We start from the raw sequence: 23,487 nt of genomic DNA, 5'->3' as shown, positions 1-23,487 counted from the left end.
AGAGAGAGACAGACGCAGACAGATATGGAAGCCTTCCATTTGACCTAATGCTAGATAATTAGGTAAATGCCTGAGCCTGCAAAAAAGCTTGGCTGGCCCACTGTGGCCTTTGCGCTGTTAGCGCATGTCAGTAAGCGCATTCAGGTGGGGAGAAAGTAATAATGCAGGCTCACAGCTTTTCACGTTTTGAGCTCCCTGCCCTCTCAAAAAAGGTGTGAGATCTATAAAGTCAGATGTCAATCAAAGAAAAATTGTAATGGAATGTAAGCCAGTGAGTCAGGCTCTGTCTGTGCTATGCTAAAGTCGAAACGTCATGGACAGACGTCGATGTAGGTGCTCTTCGTTCTCAGACACATTACAATGGCTGGACTTTGATCCGAGCCAGCATTGTTCAGCGCACAAAGCGCTCTCTATTCTCCCTCAATGATGTAAAGTGCTCATAGATGGGAGGGAATGAGATCAACACTTGATGTTCGATGAATGGGGGATAAGACACTGTTTACTGTGAGTTTGTTTCTTTTGTTGATAGTGACAAACAGCTACGTCTTCCTAGATGTTATCATCAGACTTTTCTTGTGGCTAGAAGGGAGTTCAGAGAACCTCTTTCCTACTCTAACACCAGAACCAAAGAATTTGTTTTGTAGATTTTTCCATTTGGAAAAAACATGGGGATTGTATTTACAGTCAGGGCAAAGGCATGGAGGGAAAACCCAAGCTTGAGGTTTAAAGCACAGCTGATTGCTGCAGTGTGGAGAACGTGAAACAAATTAGACACGAACAAAACACTGAGTGAAAGACTACTGATTAAGCTAACTGTTCTCCTTGATCACAGTAAAATCACAAATGCTGCGCATACATTCCAAAAATTCTTTAGAATAATTTCAAACATTTTTTCCCTGTATGACCTTCTGAGGATTTTAAGTCATACACTGCTGCTCAAAAGTTTGGGATCAGTAAGGTTTTAATGCTTTTTAAAAGCACTTTTTTGCCCATTTAGGCTGCATTTATTTGCTTAAAAATACAGAAATGTTGCGAAATGTTAATGCAATTTAAAATAGTGGTTTTCTATTTTAATATACTTTAAAATATAATTTATTCATGTGATGCAAAGCTGAATTTTCAGCATCATTACTTCAGTATTCAATTTATTCAATCATTTATTTAAAATAGAAAACATTTGTAACAATTATCACCTCGTTCAAAGTTTGGGATCAGTAATTTTTTCCCTTCTTTCTCTCTTTAAAAGAAATTAATACTTTTATTCAGCAAGGATGTGTTAAATTGATAAACATTGATAGTAAAGAATAATATTGTGAGAAAAGATTTCTATTTTGAATAAATGCTGTTTTATTCATCAAATAATCCTGAAAAAAGCATCACAGGTTTCAAGAAAATATTAAGCAGCACAACTGTTTCCAACACTGATAATAAAAGTAATAAATCAGTATATTAGAATGATTTCTGAAGGATCATGTGACACTAAAGACTGGAGTAATGGCTAATGAAAATTCAGCTTAGCATCACATAAATAAATTATATTTTGACGCATATTAAAATTCAAAATGTTATTTCGAATTGCAACAATATTTCATAGAATTCCATTATTTTCAGTGTTTTTGATCAAATAATTGGAACTTTGATGAGCATGAGACTTAAAAAACAAAACAAAAAAAAACCTTACTGATCCCAAACTTGTATATCAGACAATATATCAGGTATGATCAGAATTATGATACAGCTATTTTCCAATAAAACGGACATAAAATACTGATTTCTTTTGTATGTGGGAAGAAAGAGACCAAAGAATGATGCAAAAACATGAAACCAGCACAGAGACTGGTTGCCAGGGACAACAGTGAACTGTTTAGTGTTCACATACAAGAATATTCAACTGCGACTGACCAATCAGAATCAAGTATTCCAGAGATATGAGTGATGATGTATGATAATATGCAAATCTATAGACTTCCAGAATGAACAATATATCAAATCTTCCCAAGAAAGATTTGAATGAATAATAGATAGCATTCACTCATCCGGCCATACACAAACAAAGGATTCTATAGCATCCACAAATATGCACACAAACAAAACTGATGACTACCGACTCTGAGTCATCCGGGGCTGTCTGTGTCCAGTAGACGCATTATAGTACAGAGAGAGAGAGAGAGAGAGAAAGAGAGTGAGAGAGGCTCATCTGCCCGCTGGCAACACAACAGGGCCAATCAGTCACTGTTGAGAGGAAGCTGCTGACTCGTAATCTTTGTGGGGGATGGTGTGTGCTAGTGTGCGTATTGTATGTATGTGCATGTGTGTGTGTGTGTGTGTGTGTGTGTGTGTGTGTGTACAGTGTACGGCTGTGGGGGAGGATTGCATGCGTGTCTGAAGGAGATGATCATGGCTCTTAGATTGGACGTACGTCCACTTAGGAGAGAAAGAAACAGAAAGAAAACAGACCAATGGAAAGATTTCATTCAAACATATGATGGATTTTTTTAAAGCAAGAGTTGTCAGAGCAATCTTATCATACAAGTGTCAATAAAGACCCTTGAATTGGAGAATATTCATTATATATATACTACCGCTCAAATGTTTGGGATCAGTACGATTTTTTATGTGCTCATCAAGACTGTATTTATTTGATTTAAAATATAAAAAAACTGTAATATTGCAAAATGTTATTACAATATAAAATAATGTTTTTTATTTTAATACACTTTAAAAATGATTTGCAAAGCTGAATTTTCATCAGCTGTTACTCTAGTCTTAGGTGTCACATCCTTTAGAAATGCAGATTTATTCTTAGATTTATCAATGTTGGAAACAGTTGCTGCCAAATATGTTTTTGGAACCTGTGATTCTTATTTTCAGGATTCTTTGATGAATAACAATTTAAAAAGAACAGCGTTTATTTAATATATAAATCTTTTCTAACAATGTAAATCTATGATATCCCTTTTTATTAATTCAACACATGCTTGGTGAATAAAAGCATCAATTTCTTTCAAAAAATAAAAATGCACTGATCCGAAACTTTTGAACAGTACTGCATATTGTTAACAATATTTCTATTTGAAATAAATGGTGTTCTTTTTAACTTGTTATTCATCAAAGAATCCATAAAAAAAGTATCACAGGCTTCAAAAAATATTAAGCAACACAACTTTTTCCAGCACTAATAAAGAATCATTTAATAATGATGCTGAAAAATTCAACTTTGATCACAGAAATAAATCAATTTTTAATGTATATTAAAAAGAAGAACCTTATTTTACATTGTATAATATTTCACAGCATTAAATTTTTTTCTGTATTCTTGATCAAATAAATGCAGCCTTGATGAGCATTAGAAACTTGTTAAAAATACATTAAAAATCTTACTGATGTATATTCATGATTTTTTAACATGGCCCTTCAAAACAACATCAAATACCAAATTTTAGCTTGGCAGGGCATTATTTGATCTTTTTAGTACTGCATATATAAAATGTGGTCATTTGCATGAAAATTAAGCATTGTTATGAATAGTGTAATGAATTGAATACATTTCCACCATTACGTTTTCTAGAAAGTTGTTTAGATTGCATCTCTGATTTATGTTTCGGTAACAAAAATGGCTTAATTGAATGTGATGGTTCAATCAACTTCCTAGAAACAGAAACAAACGTTTAAATGAATAAAAACTTTTCATATATTCAAATATTCCAGTAAAAATGTAGGTATTTGTCTGAAAATTACTCTTTTGTTATATTGGTGTTTTTAAACAAAGAGAGAAACAATATGGAAAACATGCTTTGAATCTTTAGTTTTCCAGTTTACGTTATATTTTTCTCATTTAAAAAAGGACTGAACAAATTTGCTCAGCTCTTTACATTTCGGTTCATGACTGAAGGTGGAGAGAGACAGTATTGTCGGGAGGTGTAAAGGTATGGAAAGGCTATGCCTGACAAACAGCTCTCTCTGCTGGGGAAAAAAGTGCTGAAATGTGTTTTTCAGCTGACATCAGCAGACACAGGCTGCAGCGGCAGCATCGGCTGCACCATCTGTGACTGCTACTACAAGTGTCTCTGTGACACGCACCCATCAGCCTGATGGAGACAAAAAGGAAAGGAGGAAGGCAAGAGGGACGGAAAGTAAGCGAGAGAATCAAGAGCATGAAATGATGGAAATGTGAAAGCAAAGAGAAAGAATAAAAAGATGGAGAGGTTAGAATTAAAATGGGGTGGGGGTGGGTCATACTTTCTGAGACAAAGGGATATAAATGCATTCATTATTTACTCACCCTCCTGTTATCATAAAGTATAATAATACAAATATGATTCTCTGTGTGATGAACAGACTGCAATTTAGAATGAATTTAGACATTTATTTACTGACAGTCCAGAAGAAGTCAGCTTTGGTTCCCATCGGCTACTACTGATTGGACAAAAAACACAATGGAAGTCAATGGGAACTGAAACGGTTTGGTTCCCAAAGCAGGTCATACAGGTTTGGAACGACAGGATTGTAATTTTTTAATGAATTATCCGTTAATTGTTGTGACTGGATCAATGGCTGGATCAATGACCAATTAAAGGATTACTCCACTTCCAAAATAAAAATTTCCTGGTAATTTACTCACCCAATGTCATCCAAAATATTTATGTCTTTCTTTCTTCGGTCGCAAAGAAATTATGTTTTATGAGGAAAACATTAAAGGATTTTTCTCCATATATTGAACTCTAATGGGTGCTCAACGGATTGAAGGTTAAAAGTGCAGCTTCAGCGCATCTTTAAAGGGCTCTAAACGAGGAATAAGGGCCTTACCTAATGAAACAATTGGTTATTTTCGAACAAAAATGTACAATTTATATACTTTTTAACCTCAAATGCTTGTTTTGTCTAGTATGCGTACTCTGCCCTCTTCTTCAATCATTCCCCCCATTTATGCAGTTAGAGTATGTCGAAAAACAAATAAAGGTGAAAAAGCGATGTAGGATAATTTTAAAGTTTTGATTTTGAGTAAATTATCAGAAATTTTTTATTCTGAAAGTGGAGTAATCCTTTAAATCTTTGCTAAGATCTGACTCAAAAGAACACTGCGAAAAAATGCTTTTCTTACTTTGATTTTTTTTCTTGTTTCCAGCTGAGCAAGAAGAATTTTCTAGATGAGTAAAAATAATTTTTTGTTTTCAGAAAAAACAAGTCAAAATTAAGTAAGTTTTTGCTTAGAACAAGCTAAATAATCTGCCAATGGGGTAAGCAACAAAAAAAAACCAAATCTTATTTCAAACTGAAAACAAGATTATTTTTCTTACCCCAATGGCAGATTATTTTGCTTGTTTCAATAAAAAAAAACTGGTTAATTTTGACTTGTTTTTTCTGAAAACAAGACAATTACACTGTAAAAAAAGACTGTGAATTTAACGGTAAAAAGCTGTAAAAATGCTACGGTAAAAACCTGTGAAATGGTTAACGGTAAGTTCCCCATCTATATACGGTGAAAAACTGTGCATGTAATTTTACGGGAGTATACCGTTTTTGGAAATGAAAAAGAATGTAAAATGTACAGTGAATAACTGTAAATTGACATTCCCAGAATTCCCTGTTTTTGATATTTTTTTGTTGAAATAACTTTTTCTTCTTATTTTTTTCTTGGCAGTTTTGTACATTAGGGTTGTATGTTACATCTTATGTTGTTAAATTAATGTTTTTTGCATTATTTCAGTTTTATGTGTGTTACCATGATGGTGTTTAGTGTTTGTGTGAATGACACTGTGCACCTTTTATATAAGTTATTATTTAAAACCTCCTTGTGATGGGCTTTAGTTCATCATGTGATGTTGTCATCATCACCTGCTTTTGTTGGTTATCAGTGTATTACAAAGGTACAAAACAGATTTCAATATTTCAGGAAGTTGGTACATTACCATTATATCAGTGAAATTACGGCATTTACCTGTAAATTTAAGTGAAAACTGTAAAACATTGCTACCGTATTTTTTACGGGAAAACTCTGGTAACCACAGCTGCCAGGTTTTTACCGTTAATTTTACAGCTTTTTTTATACAGTGTATTTTTACTCGTCTAGAACATTTTTATATATTTTGACTGGAAACAAGACAAAAATCTAAGTAAGAAAAGCATTTTTTCCAGTGAGTGATCTGTTTACAACTGTAACATTTTGGATGAACCACCCCTTTAACCGTGTAGCGCCTCAAAGACAAACAACAAAGGAGAAGATAAAAGGTGCTCACAGAAGAGGAAAAATAAAGCACTATTGCAGCTCATTAAGGGACAGACTTTGACATATGAGCCACTGGACCTGTTAACAACATTTATTATGTGGGAAACAGACAAAGGAGCAAATTTATCTCTACGACAGATCTGGGCCATTTATGCTAATTTCGACTACAGACTATTCTCCGTCACTGGGCCTCAAAAGGGTCATATTGTTACAAAGCAGGAAATTACATGAATTGTACATCATACATCCTGACAACTCCTGACTATTCGGGAATGGTGCCAAGCGATTCCTTCCATAAAAAGGTCACGGAATGCTATAAACCCCTCACACCTGCCCTCTCGTTCATTCATTCCCCCTCTCTTTGATCTTCTGCCTTTCCCTTCTCAGTAGCAGAGACGGCTAATTTATGCAAATTCGCTCCAGCAAATTCCTGCATGTCATGAATGTTAATGAGACAAGGATCCGCATGACAATGGAGCGAGCGCTTTACAGGGTGTCTGAAAAATACAAAACCTCTTCTGAAGATGGGACGCCTGTGATATGAAATCTGCTGACTAACCTGACATTAAACTCCACATGCAGACACAGACAAATGAGCCACGGTGCAGCACAAAGTCACGGCTCACGCTGAACGCGAATATGTGAGGCCACGGTAAGGGCATTTATTGGCTGTGCTTCAAAACCTACTGAGACAGCACTTTTGGGCATCATAGGCAATTCGAAGGATCGCACACAAAGTTAGGGAAGGCAGATCAGTAGCGTTTGATACATACCTTCCAAGCGATCACGAATACCACGTTTTAAAGTGGCAGCACATTATTTTAGCTTTTTAGGATTGCATAAATAAAATGTGAAAGGGAATACTGGATCTGGAATTGTCATCTGCATGAACCAATCACGTTAAACCTGCCACTTTTTTATCTATGCGGAAGAAATGTATATTTATAGGGATTGTAATTTTTGTTGTCATCATTATTTTATTAATCTATTTAAGGTAATTTAAGGTTGATACAATACACTATACAATAAATGTTTAAATTATTAAATTATACATTAAAATGCAATTTACACATACAAAAAACCTAATTTGGCATATTTAGGGGTTCAAGTGCATAGCGCTGAAACCGTATAGTAATTGTAAGAATGGTTGCAGATCAGCGATCTCCACGTTAAACTGATCGTGCGGCCAAACCTTTAGTCGTAGAGACTTGAAACTTGGAGGGATGATAGTACTCACACTGCCTACAACATGACCAAAGCTCACCCCAATCGGCCTGACGGGGGCGATATAGCGGTCAAAAGTATGAAATCGCTCATAACTCCTAAACTGTCAGTCGCAGCCTCAAGTGCGTTGTGTCGTTGGAAATGTTTGGGTATTTCGCATTTAAAAAAAAAAAGTTTTGCAAACTAGTCCTAGGTTTTTCACCCGATCAGAACCAAACCAGTGCAGAAAGATTCTCTGGAGAGCGAATATTGATAATTATCAAAAAAGGTCAAACTTTTGACTCAACGTCGCAAAGGGACTCCAAGCCAAAAATTGCGGAGCTTGGTCAATCGGTGGCGGTATAAGAGAGAAAAAAATAAAAGACTATACCTACGCATGCATCTTTCCTATCAACATGAAAATTGCTGTGCACGGTCTTGGTCCAAAGTGCCACAAGAGTCTACAAGGACATTTGTGTATCTCAAAAAACATGGCCACCACTGGCCTACGAAATTTATTGGAGGCCGATTGGAACGTAACTCGGTGGGCATGTTTGACTCACGGACCCAAAGGTCTGAGAGAAATTTGAAAGAAATCAGCCACTGGGGGCGATATCACATTTTTTAAGGACGTAAACGACTGTACGTTGCATGGGTTCTCTGCACATATGACCAATATTTGTCTCATATGATAGAACTCCTCATGCCGGACAACTTTCCCTTTAGAACCACTGCTGACAATTGAATCGTTTGTTAAAAAATTGAGAAGATGTAAAAAACCTACTTTTGTGAACTAGTCCTAGGTTTTTTAGTCAATCTGGAGAAAAACACTGCAAACACTGCAGTACAATTCTCTGGACTCTCTAGGCCAATAATTATCACAAAAATGTTGAAATATACCCTTTGGAAAAGCTATTACAGGGTTGTTTAGAAAAGGGGCCTGTCCAAATGTATCCAAATCCTATAAAGCCTAAAGGAAAACTCAAAACTTCACGAAATCTACTGAGCACATGTGAGAGGTAATTAAAACCAAGCATGCAAAGTTTTAAGGATATAGGACCATCGAACCCCAGTAATCACAGCTATATTGTTTTATTATTATTTTTCATTAAAGAAACGATATTTTACCAAAACTGCTTCAATGTTTATTAATATTAGAAAAACATTTGTCTACAAAATCAGTCATGCAGATTTGCAGAAAAAACACAAAACAAGAAATGATACTGCCTGATTACACACACACAATACATTTCTAAGAATTTCTTTTAAATAAAAAATGTCTTCCTTCCTTTATTGATTTAATTTATTTCTTCAATTCATTGTGGACGCTCTTACCACTCTCTCTTTGTCTTGCACACACAAAAAAAATAATAAAAAAATATATTAAAAAAAGGTTTACTTTAAAACGTGTTTTTCCGATGTGGATTTTGGCATTTAATACCATTGCCGTTCATTTATTTATATGTCTATCTAAAGTGGGCAAGTTAATTTTGGGTTTACTATATAATGCGTCAGACACGTACACACACAAAGTCACAAACAAACACTCAGATGGGCAAACGCTTGACAGATTTAGAGATAGCCCTCCCTGGTGCAATGGATTAAATCAGATACTCTACTGGCTAATCCTCTCAAAGTGAGGTTTACGGTACACAACCAGACAGAGAAAAGGACATGACCCCGCCGTCCTCAAGAGCTGGACATCACTACATTGTTTGGCCTTTAAGACTCTTTCACCCTTGTTTCCATTCTCAAGTAATTTCTCTTCTTACTCAGATTTCCATTTAACAGACGGAATTCCTCTCACTCTCTGGCTTTCCTTCTCTCCCCAACCCCCCCGGCTGTGACAGAAGACAGATCTCCCTCCATCTGCATGATCGGATGCAAATGTGTGATAGTCTCGTGCTAGCATTCGAGTAGTCTGCTGTTATTTCCTCTCTGACCTGCTCTATCCCTCTGGATTAGCCCTCAACTGCCTCAGCCAGGTCCTGACCTGCTTGAAAGCCTCTCACTATGTTTGTGTCATTCAGCAATTAACCACAACACCTGCAAAACATTTAGCCTTTCCCGCAAATGAGACATTTTCTGTATATTGGTTATGATGAAAATCATTTTTTTTTAAATGCACTTAATTTAGATTTTTCCCCCCCAGGAAGCAGAACTAAACATCTTTTATCATTTTGCTTATCTAGTAAATGCATATTGATTTAATGTTTTAGATATTTTGGCTAAAGACAAAAATACTTTTTGCAGTGTGGAATTTTAAAAAGTGTAGCAAAAACAGCCTGTTGAATTCAAACGGTCAGACAGAGGATAAAATTGTAAAAATAATTAATTAAAATTAAATAGGCAAAAAAAGTAAGTGAAGAAAATGTAAAAGTGAAATAATTGACAAAAAAGGTTAAATTCCTTAATAGTAATGCTTTAGATATAATAAACTAACAATTAAAAATACCCTTTTCACCATTTATTAATCTATGTAGAATATTTTTAATTTTTAAATATACTATTGTTCATAATATATCCAGCTTATGTTAATTTATGCAACTTAAAATGTTAAAATTTGTATATATTAGTTTATAGGTATGTATATAAACATTAACCAAGATTAATACATACTATCAAATTACACTACAGTTCAGAAGTTTGAGACTGGTGATTTTTTTTATGTTTTGTCTCATGCTCAGCCAGGTTCTATTTATTTAATCAAATCCAGTAAAAACAGCAATATTGTAAAATATTATTAAAATATACATTTTTTCAGATCAATATCAATAATTTTAACACTATATATGTCTTTAATGTTAATTTTGATCAATTTAATGCATCCTGGCTGAATAAAAATAATAAATTATCTAAAAAAAACTTGAAAGTGTATTGTTCTTTGTTAATTTATCATGATACCTAATGCATAATAAATATGAATCAATTGAACATTGAATTGAACATTGGAAAGTGTTATCTAAATGTGACCCTGGACCACAAAACCAGTCATAAGGATCTATTTCTGAATAAATAAGCTTTCATTGATGTGGTTACTGAGAAATATTGAGAAAATCGCCTTTAAAGTTGTCCAAATGAAGTTCTTAGCAATGCATATTACTAATCAAAACTTAAGGTTTGATATATTTAGGGTAGGAAATTTAAAAAGGTCTTTATGGAACATGATCTTTATTTAATATGCTAATGAATATCGATCATTTTGACCCATACAATGTATTTTTGGCTATTGCTACAAATATACTCATGCTACTTAAAACTGGTTTTGTGGTCCAGGGTCACAAATTATTCAACCTTCAAGACCTTCAATAATATATCATAGTACTGAACAAAACAGTGAAGAAACATCTGAAGAGCTCAAGGGAATCTCTTTTAATTCAGAAACCCAAACTAAGCCGAAATGAAACACAGTGTTTTGAAGAATGAGAGTATTTTGCAATTCACTCTAGTAGGGGGTGTGTTTAGTAATGTGTTTTAATGAATGTGTGCTTCGCAGTGTATGTGAGTGCTGGGGTTTGAGAGCGTTGCAATGGTGCTGAATTGCATGTGGTTGCTGTTCACAAGTGGCTCCGTGTGGAGGACTGTAAACTTTATAACAGGAGGTGGTTTGAGGTCGCTGTACAGACTAGTGCTGAATCAGAGTCGCAGAGACAGACATACATAAACATACACAGACTGACACTGGCTGTCTAAAGCAATGCTGAATCACAGTGACACAGCTGCAGAGCACAGCTGTGGGACGCGAGTATGCATACACACACTCACAATTACCACAAACACTCTGGTATACATCAATAGTCAAGTTCAATAAAGCTCTGAAGTGCTGCATTAAAATAAATAATAGTCAGTGCAAAAACAGGTATTAAGGATGGGTAGAAGCGAAGAGTCTTGCACTAATGATGGGCTAATGGCTGTACATTATCCTACGTGTTGGCTATTCGGCAAATACACGTATTAGTACACTAGTACATTTGTTTTAGTTTGCATTGGGGCTGTGCCATTAATTGAAATTTAATTTAAATTTCGGCTTCAAACAATTATGAAAATGCAATAATCGAGATAAAACTTTCCAGTGGTGTGCTTTCGCTCCTCCATAAAAGCCCAATTTCACATGCAAATCAGTAAAATCATGTAACATGACTTGCATAAAATAGGACGTGCTTGATTTATTAATGTTTATTTCATGTTGTGTTTTTAAAAGCACGGAAGAGAATTTGCGCTGTTCTGTGTTTGCGCTCAGAGCCGGAACGGAACACGCATAAGTGAAATTCGATGGGTACCTAAATGGTCAAACACATGCAAATATATGTCAAAATGCAGCGTTTGGTGGTTATTCGTGTTAAACTTCAACCTATGTCTCTAATTAAACAGTAAGTAAACAGTTGAGAAGGAAAATAGTTGTGTAACAGTAGACTGGATCTGTGCAGCTCTTAAAGTGGCCACAAGTAATATTCCTTCTGCCGTCTCTTTGCTTAATGTTCATCAAACAACAAAAGACAAAGACAAAATCACTCACTGCACTTGACGGAGGGACTTTTGGAGTTTTTATAAGAAACAGAGCATGTTTAATTCTTACAGTGAAGACTATGTCGTTTTATTTTACACTGAATTAATTACATTAAATAAAAAACGGTTTCATGTGTGTCTTTTTTATTGTATTGCTATCTCTGAATTAATAAATCATATAAAGTTATGGATCCACTCATTATCGTGTTAAATAATCGTGATTACAATATTGATCAAAAATAATTGTGATAATGATTTTTGCCATAATCAAGCAACCCTAGATTGCATGTTATATAAAAGCTTCCGCTAAGAACAAAGTAGTCCGTTACAATGTAGAATGAAGTAGTGAAACTGGAGTACTTAAGTAAGATTTAGACCAACACTGCAGCAATATTACAGTAAGAATACCCGGATAAATGTAAGTTGCCATGGATGGTAGTGAATATTAGGAAACAGAGTGTAACAGTCCACCCACTTTTGTAGAAGCCTTGGTTATGGAAGTACACTGTTAAAAATAAAGGTGCTTTAAAAGGTTCTTCACGTGCGACGCCATAGAAGAACCTTTTTTGGTTCCACAAAGAACCATTCAGTCATCTCTTTCTTGCCTTTTTATAACCTGAAGAACCTTCTTTTGCCACAAAGAACCTTTTGTGAAACTTTATGGAAACATTTAGACAAAATCGGTTCTTCTATGGCATCGTGAAGCACCTTTATTATTAATAATTTATTATTAAGAGTGTATATTTCCTACACTGCAAAAAATGCTTTCTTACTTAGATTTTATGTTGTTTCCAGCCAAAATATCTAAAAATTCTTAAATCAAGAAGGATTTCTAGACGTCTTGTTTCAGAAAAATAAATAGTTAAAATTAAGTGCATTTTTGATTAAAACTAGCAAAATAATCTGCCAATGGGGTAAGAAAAATAATATTGTTTTCTGTTTGAAATAAGATTTTATGATTATTCTATTAATGACCATGTTATTTATTGTGCCTTTTAGCCCCAACAGCAGGGGCGCTTTTTACCCCAAATACCATACTTTTACATATTCTTTCATTATTTAAAAATTGTTAACCATCTTAACCAAAACTGAAAATCATTAGGAAGACCTTTGTCTCAAAATATATTCAATAGAATATTATTTGCTACTTAAATTAGGTAAAGAACTACAATAACATGATCACTTCAAATGCATAATTTCTCTGCAGAATCATGGGTAATGTAGTTTTTCACCACAAAGACATGGTTATTAAAAAAAAAAAAGATTTGAAAGACTTTATACTGATGGTTTTATCAAAACCATTCATCAATTAAGTTTTACACCTCACAGTTTTCAAGATTTGAAGATTTAACATTCACAAATTAATTTCACCGGTGAAAAAAAATGAATGACTGTTGCACTCTATTAAAAAAAAAAAAAAAAACATCAGAAAGCTGGATGGCACAACTGACAAATCAGCCTCAAGTATTAATATAGTACAGAGCGTTGAATGATGGTTTTATTACATGACAGCTTTAAGACCACTCTTAAAATCTATGCATGAGTCACGAGTAGCTGTGAAGGAAAAAAGATAACAAAGAAGAAACTGGGAAAAAATCTTGAGCAGTTGTTGGGTGGTGTCAGAAAATAATACAGAAGAGAGAACGACTTGAATCAGCAGAGGTTACGATGGTATGGCAAATTATATGATTAAGGAATATAATAGAGGAAGAGAGTGGTGAATCAACTTCCTTTGAAAATTAGTCACACTTAATACTGTGTATGCTGAACGGTGTCTACAGATGAAGAGCGAACTGAAAACGAAGATCTGGGTCAGATATAAGCTGACAGACCTAACGCTTACACACGGTTTCATCATGTGAAGGATGGCCATTCATACTGGGTGCTGACAGCGCTCAACTCCTATAGCGCCAGTTAATAAGGCCAATTCACACCCGTCTGAGAATCTAGCGCAGCGGACCTCGACTGGTGAATCACAGCCAAAGTCCTGGCAGCCATCTTGATAAAAAACGCTTGGCAGTTATTTTTTTTCTAGCTTACCTACAATGCAATATAAATGGAGACCACAATCTCTGAAAGCGTCAATGATATATTTCAAATCAGCAAAAAAATCTGAAAAGTTGAGGTCAAAACATACACAATTACATACACCTTGCAGAATCTGCTAAATTTTAATTATTTTACCAAAATAAGAGGGATCATACAAAATGCATGCTATTTTTTTATTTACTACTGGTGTGAATAAGATATTTCACATAAAAGACGTTTACATATAGTCCACAAGAGAAAATAATATTTGAATTTATAAAAATGGCATACTACTGTTTTTGTCCTGAATGATCCACAGCTGTTTTTTTTTGTTCAGTGATAGTTGTTTGTCCTGAACAGTTAAACTGCCTGCTGTTCTTTGGAAAAATTCCTCAAATCCAACATATTCATTGGTTTTTCAGCATTTTTGTGTATTTGAACCCTTTCCAACAATGACTGTATAAATTTGAGATCCATCTTTTCACACTAAGGACAACTCAGGGACTCTTATGCAACTATTACAAAACGCTCACTAATGATTCAGAAGGAAACACAATGCATTAAGAGCATTAACTTGAAGATCAGTGTATATCAAATGTAACTTATTTTGTCGTCTGAGAAACATGTAAGTATCTTCTGTAGCTTCTGAAGGGCAGTATTAATTGAAAAAAATATGATATTTAGGCAAAATACGAAAAATGTACACATCTTTATTCTGTTCGAAGGTTTTCACCCCCGGCTCTTGATGCATTGTTTTCCTTCTGGAGCATCAGTGAGCGTTGGAACCTTCTGCAATAGTTGCATATGAGTCCCTCAGTTGTCCTCAGTGTGAAAAGATGAGTCTCAAAATCATACAGTCAATGTTGGAAAGGGTTTAAATACACAAAAATGCTGGAAAACCAAAGAATTTGCGAGAGCTGAATGATTTTTCTGAAGAACAGAGGACAGTTTTACTGTTCAGGACAAACAAGGGACTCATGAACAACCATTGCTAAACAAAAAAAAAAAAAAAGCATTAAGGATGTAAACTTTTGAACAAGGTCATTTTTATAAATTAAACTATTATTTTCTCCTGTGGACTATATTTAAACATATTTTATGTGAAATATCTTATTCAGGTCAGTGCTAAATAAAAAAATAACATGCATTTTGCATGAACCCTCTTATTTTGACAAAATAATTTACATTTTGCAGATTCTGCATGGTGTATGTAAAATTTTGACCTCAACTGTAGTTACAAAAATCCATTTTATTTATTTATTTTACCAAAATTAGTGTCTAGTGTCTAGTTGTGACCCCAAAATGGGTTAAATTGGTCTGAAGACAGATAATAATTGCATCTAATCAGCAAAATAAAGGCTTGTCAACATAAAAAGGGATAAAATGCCTCCAATATAATTTAGTGTAGAGGTCAAAGACTATGCAATCAAACTATTTTTGCAATCAAAAATTTTGGTGCAAATTCTTCAGTCACTTAGTAACATGATTGATAATATAAAATATTTGACCCAGTGTTTATTCTACTTTAATGCATTGAAAATATGTAGGCTCAATTTTCTACAATAACAATTCTGGTGCTGTGTTTGGTTCGCCGTTAGTTATTCAATATAAAATCTAAAAGGACCGAAACCAGTTGAAAAGCACTGATCTAACATGCGGTTTGTCTATTAATGACTGTGGCTGGAGGGAATCCAAGACCATCATCAAAGCAAAACCTCTAATATGAAAGTCAAATAATAACCACTACCGGCATAATAACCAAATTAACCTGATAATCGCACTCAAGACATTAAAAAAAACACTGTATGTGTCATTAAGTTCTATTTTTTCGTCATTAAAAAGCTCTAAAGAAAATCTCAGTAAATTTTTAATGCATCTCTTGGTATCGGAATCCTAGTAGCCTAATACAGGGTTTCTTCCATCTCCGTAGGGGGTGGAGGGGGAGGCTGTTTTTCTGTCTCTCTTCATGATCTGATTCCCAACAAAGAGCCGGTTAAGGACCTCTCTCTCTCTCTCTCTCTCTCTCTCTCTCTCTCTCTCTCTCTCTCTCTCTCTCTCTCTCCCGGTGCTCAACATTCGCTGGCTAACACAGATGATGTCACTAACCCAATGCGGTCCCCACGACTCAACAATAACAAGGTCATCTGGGAGGGGTGGGGTGGATGTGGGGGGTGTTGCGGAGGGGAAGAGAAGGAGGTGGCGGTGCTCTTTGTTTCACATTTCATCTGCAGTGAATTTTTTTCATCAACCACCCCACCAGCACACCCCCACCTCAGCTTAACCCCCCTCCCCTCAATTCTTCTGCACATCACTTGCCTCTTGTGACATATAGGGGGCGATATTCCGCAAACCCTGAATCCTGGTGCGTATGTGTGCGACACACAGAGCACAAAGTCTACACGCACTTACGGCACAGCAGACACACCGCCTGAGTCTTTCACGAGCTGCAGACTTTGAATCAACATGACAAAACAAATCATTCATCATGCTATAAAACAGCACGGAAGGCTCTGAGAGGAGCTAGTTACAAAATGTGAAATGCTCTTGAAGGAAAAGCATTAAGTGAAGCAGTATCTGGAATACGCATGACATTTAGCGGTATTAATAGTAAGAGACAGTAACACATTTTCTGTCACATCTGAGGTGAAGATAGGCGCTCTATCAAATCCTCAGACTCTTTTTTTTTAATCTTTGAAAGATGTAATTCCCTCCTCGTTCGCACTCACACCTGACTATGAGAGTGAAAGGCTGATGAATAATTGATGAAGGAGGCAAGATGTGAATGAAGCAAGCGTTTCATTTTGTTGGAAGTCTCTACAACTGCTTTAAACCGTATTGAAAGAGAAGTTCACTTCCTGAACAAAAATTCATACAAATAATTTACTCACCCCCTCATCATCAAAGATGTTCATGTCTTTCTTTCTTCAGTCGTAAAAGAGGAAAACATTTCAGTATTTCTCTCCATATAGTGGACTTCTATGGTGCCCCCGAGTTTGAACTTCCAAAATGCAGATAAATGCAGCTTCAAAGGGTTCTAAATGATCCCAGCCGAGTAAGAAGGGTCTTATCTAGCAAAATGATTTGTTATTTTCTAAAAAAATGTAAAATTTCTATACTTTCTGAGACTGTCTCAGTCTCAGACGTCATGCTCACAGAACGTTGTCTAAACATCTGATGCATAAGGCACACTTAGCTGGAAACACTTCAGGATTAGTTTGATTATACAGGATTTCCGGGAGACGCATATGTCGTGTTCTTTAACGTTCCGTCTTGGAAAAAAAATGCTGTGTCACCAAGCCCCCTTACAAAAGAAGAATGCCGTCGTGTTTACAACCTGTCGATGAGCACCTATTAGGATCAACTAAACGCTGGATTTTCAATTATGTATGTGAAAAATTGAAAGTTCACGGCATAGAATCTTTAAAATATGTCTGAGAGTTTTTCACACCGGTCTGTTATTGTGGCAACATTTTTACGCCCCTAAACATGCCACGGCACAAAACAAAACATGATTGGTTGCTTTACCTGTTACTAATATGTCCTCTTGAGTGGGCCTTGGCCATTCAAACCAGCCAAAGTTCCCAGACCTTCCCATCTGTGCATTCCGGTTCAAGACAGTTAGGGTATGTCAAAAAACTTCCATCTCATTTTCTTCTCCAACTTCAAAATCCTCCTACATCGCTGCAGAAGTACCAACCTAGTATTTGTGAACGTGCAAAGAAGATCAAACGCCCTTTACAAAAAATAAAAAAAATAAAAACAGCAATGTAGGACGATTTTGAAGTTTGAGAAGAAAATTAGATGGGAGTTTTCCGACATACCCTAACTGTCTTGAACAGGAATACACAGAGTTCTCACAGAGCTAGACTAGGGCCAGCGTTTGAGGTTTTTATTGTAAAATTACCAATCATTTCACTAGATTCATTAGACACTAGACTCTTGTTACTCGGCTGGGATCATTTAGAGCCCTTTAAAGCTGCATTTAAACTGCATTTTGGAAGTTCAAACTCGGGGGCACCATAGAAGTCCAATATATGGAGAAAAATCCTGAAATGTTTTCCTCGAAAAACATCATTTCTTTACGACTTCTTAAAAAAAGACATCAACATTTTGGATGACAAGGGGGTGGGAAAATATCTGTAAATTTTAGTTCTGCAAGCGAACTCCTTTAAATCACAATTTTGCACAGACAAACCATGTCACTTCCTTGTTTTTAAAATCCCTCAATGACAACATTCTTTGAATGAAATTTTATAGATAATAAATACATATACTTCAACACTAAGAATGTGGTTGTAGCCAGTGTTCATTTTTCTATTATTTATATTCTATTATAATACGTAGTAAGGTTTTTAATTAGCATCTTCTATATTTTCAATGTTAAAGGAATAGTTCACCCCAAAACTAAAATTCTGTCATTAATTACTCAGCCTCATGTAGCCCCAAAACCCTTAAGACCTTCATTTATCTTCAGAACACAAATTGAGATATTCTCAATGAAATCCGAGAGCTTTCTAAACCTGAAAAGACAGCAACACAACTGTTCGATAAAATAGTCCATGTGGCATCAGTGGTTCAACCGTGATTTTATGAAGTCATGAGAATACTTTGTGTGCAAAGAAAATATAAATAATGATTTTACTCAACAATTTCTTCTCTTTCCGGTCAGTCTCGTAGCCGCGTAACATTACGGTTGAACCACTGATGTACATGGACTATTTTAACAATGTCCTTTCTATTTTTCTGAGCCTTGAACGTGTCAGTTGCGTTGCTGTCTATGCAGGGTCAGAAAGCTCTTGGATTTCATCAAAAATATCTTAATTTCTGTTCAGAAGATGAACAAAGGTCTTATAGGTTTCGAGCGAAATAAGGGTGAGTAATTAATCACAGAATTTCCTTTTTTGCTAAACTTTACCTTCAAAGTTTTAGTTTTTCTTATTATGTGCATTTAATTTAGTAATTTTAGTACTTCAACTTATTTCAATTTTTTTGCCATTTTTTTCAGCTTAACAAAATACATTTTAATTGTTAACAATAAAATCACTGGTCGTATCCCACTTCAAACCACATGTCCCATGCATTACAAGTGTCCCACTTCTGAGGACGTGCATGTGCGTGCTCACATGAAAGTGAGTGTATGAGCGGAGGTGTGAATATATGACTGGAGGTGTTCTTATGCCACATTAACACCTCTGTGGAAAACTCAATCACTCCAGAGCACGGAAAGCAGAGGTGTGTGCATGTGCCTTTCTGTGCTAATGTATGCGGCAACCACTAAATCTTAGCATGCACTTGGACCACAATGTTAACTGTGCAGTTTAGATTCAAACTCAATGGTTTCAGAAGTAGTTTTCTCATTCATTCGTCCTATAGTGTTTTAAAAAGTCTTTGTGAAAGTAGTATAACCTGTCAACCAAACTACTAGCAACAAGGTCAATCACAACATTACAAACTTTGATTTGAAGCACAAACATATTCAAAAATCTTATGAGAAGGCTGTACTTTACAGTTTTAATGAAGTTAAAAACTACAGTCCAACTGTAATATAATGATAATAATAATATTTATAGTAGGAAATTTACAAAATATCTTAATGGAACATGAACTTTACTTAATATCCTAATGATTTTTGACATAAAAGAAAAATATTTTTTTGTCTTGTGGACTATATGTAAACATATTTTATGTAAAATATCTTATTTAGGACAGTACTATATAAAAAACAACATGCATTTTTTTATGATCTTTCTGTCTTGTATGACTTTGTTAAAATTATTCATGCTTTCACAGATTCTGCACTGCAAAAAATGCTTTTTCTTATTTAGATTTTGTCTTTTGTCTAAATTCTTAAATCAAGATGGATTTTCTAGACGTGTAAAAACTATTTTCTTGTTTTCAGAAAAAACAAGCCAAAATCAAGTGATTTTTCTTAGAACAAGCAAAATAATCTGTATAATAAACAAGCAATGGGGTAAGAAAAAAAAATCTTATTTCAAACAGAAAACTAAATTATTTTTCTTACCCCACTGGCATATTATTTTGCTTGTTTTAAGCAAAAACACACTTCATTTTGACTTTTTTTTTCTGAAAACAAGACAATAATTTTTACTCATCTAGAAAATCCTTCTTGATTTAAGAATTTTTTGTTATTTTGGCTGGAAACAAGACAACAAATCTAAGAAAAGCATTTTTTGCAGTGTGTAGATAATTCTTTTCTTAAAAAAAATGCTTTTCTTACTTAGATTTTTTGTCTTGTTTCCAGTCAAAATATCAAAAAAATCATGAATCAGGAAGGATTTTCTAGACAAGTAAAAACTATTATCTTGTTTTTAGTAAAAACAAGTCAAAATTAAGTGAGTTTTTGCTTAGAACAAGCTAAATAATCTGCCAATGGGGTAAGAAAAAAAATTCTTATTTCAGCAGACAACTAGATTATTTTTCTTACCCCATTGGCAGATTATTTTGCTTGTTGTAAGCAAAAACTCACCTAATTTTGATTTATTTTACTAAAAACAAGACACACATTTTTACTTGTCTAGAAAATCCTTCCTGATTCAAGAATTTTTAGATATTTTGGCTGGAAACAAGACAAAAAATCTAAGTAAGAAAAGCATTTTTTGCAGTGTGTAGATAAAACTAACTCTTATTATAAGAATTAATAGAAATTCATAGTCATAATTTTGCTTTGTTTACCGATGGCTTCATCAGTTCTTTGCAAGATGCTTACTCACTTTTCAACTTCAGCTTAATTGAAATCTCTGCCTTGTTTTTGTTCAGTTAATATGAGCTTTAAACATATCATTAAAAGCACTACATTTTTACTTGAAGTCTAAAAGGAGGAAATGAATCAAGTACGTCTCATTAAATCACACTGTGCTCTTATGTAATAGAAACCATAATAAATACATCCATTTGTTATGCTAATGCTTTGCTTTCGAGAAACTTTGCATCTTAATTTCAAATCCAAGAACCGGAGAGCGGAGATGGAGGGTTAATGCAACAGATGCTAGTTCATTAAATGTGCATTTTGGGCTGTGAGAGAAGACAAACTACTGCTCGTGTAGGTGCATGAGTGTGTGTTACAGAGACACGGCTATTGCTCATAAAGATGAGTAAAATAATGGCCACTGCCATATGGTAGGCAGACAGGTGATGAGTGGTGATTATAGTCATGCTTTACTGTACATGAAGTTAGTACACTGAAAAAGCCATGCTTGAAAAACCATGTCAGCATTTTTTTTTCAGCATTTGTACCCAAAACATACAATATGATTGAAACATTAGGGTTCTGTAAGATTTTGTCATTGTTTTTTGATGCATTTTAAAAGAAGTCTCATTACAGTAAAATTACAGTAAATCTGTAAAATAACTTTTCTATCACTACAAAAAAAGATATTTTATACTAGAAAACAAGACAAAATAGTAATAATTCTTAAATCAGGATGCATTTATTTGATGAGTTAAATGAATTAAGATATTTTGTCTTGTTTTCTGAAAAAAAAAAATCACAATTTTGTTCTTTTTTGCTTAAAACAAGACCAAATATCTGCTAATGGGGTAAGAAAAATAATCTTAAATCAAAGGCTAAACAGGATTATTTTTCTTACCCCTATAGGCAGATATTTTAAGCAAAAACTAGCAAATTTTGGGTCATTTAAAAAACAAACAAAAAAAAACAAGACATAATATCTTAAGTCCAGTAAATGCATCCTGATTCCAGAATTTATAGATATTTATACTAGAAAACAAGACAAAAAATGCTAAGAATTCTTGAATCAGGATGCATTTATTTGACAAGTACAATGACTTAAGATATTAAGCCTTGTTTTCTGAATTTTTTTTTAAATTTTGTTAGTTTTTGCTTAAAACAAGCAAAAATATCTGCCAGTGGGGTAAGAAAAATCATCTTAAATCAAAGGCTAAACAAGATTATTTTTCTTGCCCCAATTGGCAGGTATTTTTGCTTGTTTTAATCAAGAAATAACAAAATTTGGGTAATTTTTTTTCTAAAAACGAGACATAATATCTTAGGTCATTTTACTTTTCCAGTAAATACAGCCTGATTCAATCATTTTCAGATATTTATACTAAAAACAAGACAAAAATACTAAGAATTCTGGAATCAGGATGCATTTATTTGACAAGTACAATGACTTAAGATATTATGTCTTGTTTTCTGAAAAAAAAAAAAAATCCAAATTTTGTTATTTCTTGATTAAAACAAGGAAAAATAGCTGCCAATTGGGCAAGAAAAATAACTGTTTAGCCTTTGATTTAAGATTTTTTTCTTGCCCAATTGGCAGATATTTTTGCTTGTTTTAAGCAAAAAGTAACAAAATTTGGGTAATTTTTATTCAGAAAACAAGACATTATATCTTAAATCATTTTACTTGTCCAGCAAATATGATAATAATGTGTTTATCCATACCTCCTCTGGCATGCTGAGAACCAGTTCATTGTCACTTTGGGTGACGAACTCCTGCAGGAAGTACTCGCTGCAGGCGGCTAGGACAGCCCTGTGCGCGCGGAACTCTTTTCCTTCCACCAGCACGGTCACATCACAGAGCAGGCCCTGCTTCCGCTGCTCATTCAGACCCAGCAGGATGTTGGTACAGTGCACCGTCGACTCATACACATACATGGGAACTTCAGACTTCTCATCCACGGACATACCGCTCACACCCTGCGCAGAAAGAGACAGACAGACATAGAGGGGTCAACTTATGTCATCCAGACGAGAGCAGAAGTGCAAAACGACACTCTCTAAAACCTCAGATTTCATCAAAAATATCTTGTGTTCTAAAGATAAACAGTAATTCATGACAGAATTTTCATTTTTGAACGAACTAACCCTTTAAATCTTTAAATTATACATGTTTAATGAATATACAGTTGAGGTCAAAAGTTTACACCCCCCCTTTCAGAATCTGCAAAATGCTAATTATTTTATCAAAATAAGAGGGATCATACGAAATGCATGTTCCTGTTTATTATTTACTGACCTGAATAAGATATTTCACATAAAAGATGTTTACATATAGTCCACAAGAGAAAATAATAGTTGAATTTATACAGATGACCCTGTTCAAAAGTTTACATATTCTTGATTCGTAATACTGTGTTGTTACCTGAATGATCCAAGGCTGTGTTTTTTTGTTTAGTGATAGTTGTTTGTGAGTCCCTTCTTTGTCCTGAACAGTTAAACTGTCTGCTGTTCTTCAGAAAAATCCCTCAGGTCCCACAAATTCTTTGGTTTTCCAGCATTTTTGTGTATCTGAAGCCTTTCCAACAATGACTGTATGATTTTGAGATCCATCTTTTCACACTGAGGACAACTGAGGGACTCATATGCAACGATTACAGAAGGTTCAAACACTCACTGATGCTCCAGAAGGAAAAACCAGGCATTAAGAGCGGGGGGTGAAAACTTTGAATTTGAAGATCAGTGTTAATTTGACTTATTTTGCCTTCTGGGAAACATGTAACTATCTTCTGTAGCTTCTGAAGGCCAGTACTATATGAAA

The 23,487-nt window shown here is 34.6% G+C and overlaps 1 protein-coding gene across 2 annotated transcripts in view; it reads right to left on the bottom strand.

Moving 5' to 3' along the window:
- The window catches only part of bach2b (BTB and CNC homology 1, basic leucine zipper transcription factor 2b), a 199,870-nt gene that overhangs the window by 38,676 nt on the left and 137,707 nt on the right, over positions 1-23,487 (bottom strand). For both annotated transcript variants that reach the window (XM_073816721.1, XM_073816722.1), the window contains one exon: positions 22,392-22,646. In XM_073816721.1, coding sequence (XP_073672822.1) covers positions 22,392-22,646 — 255 coding nt within the window. The remainder of the gene's footprint in view (positions 1-22,391; positions 22,647-23,487) is intronic.

Source organism: Garra rufa, chromosome 13 (assembly GCF_049309525.1).
Source record: "Garra rufa chromosome 13, GarRuf1.0, whole genome shotgun sequence".
Classification (NCBI taxonomy): domain Eukaryota; kingdom Metazoa; phylum Chordata; class Actinopteri; order Cypriniformes; family Cyprinidae; genus Garra; species Garra rufa.
The sequence above is the reverse complement of the archived record's forward strand: the minus strand, read 5'-3'. Positions and strand labels throughout refer to the sequence as shown.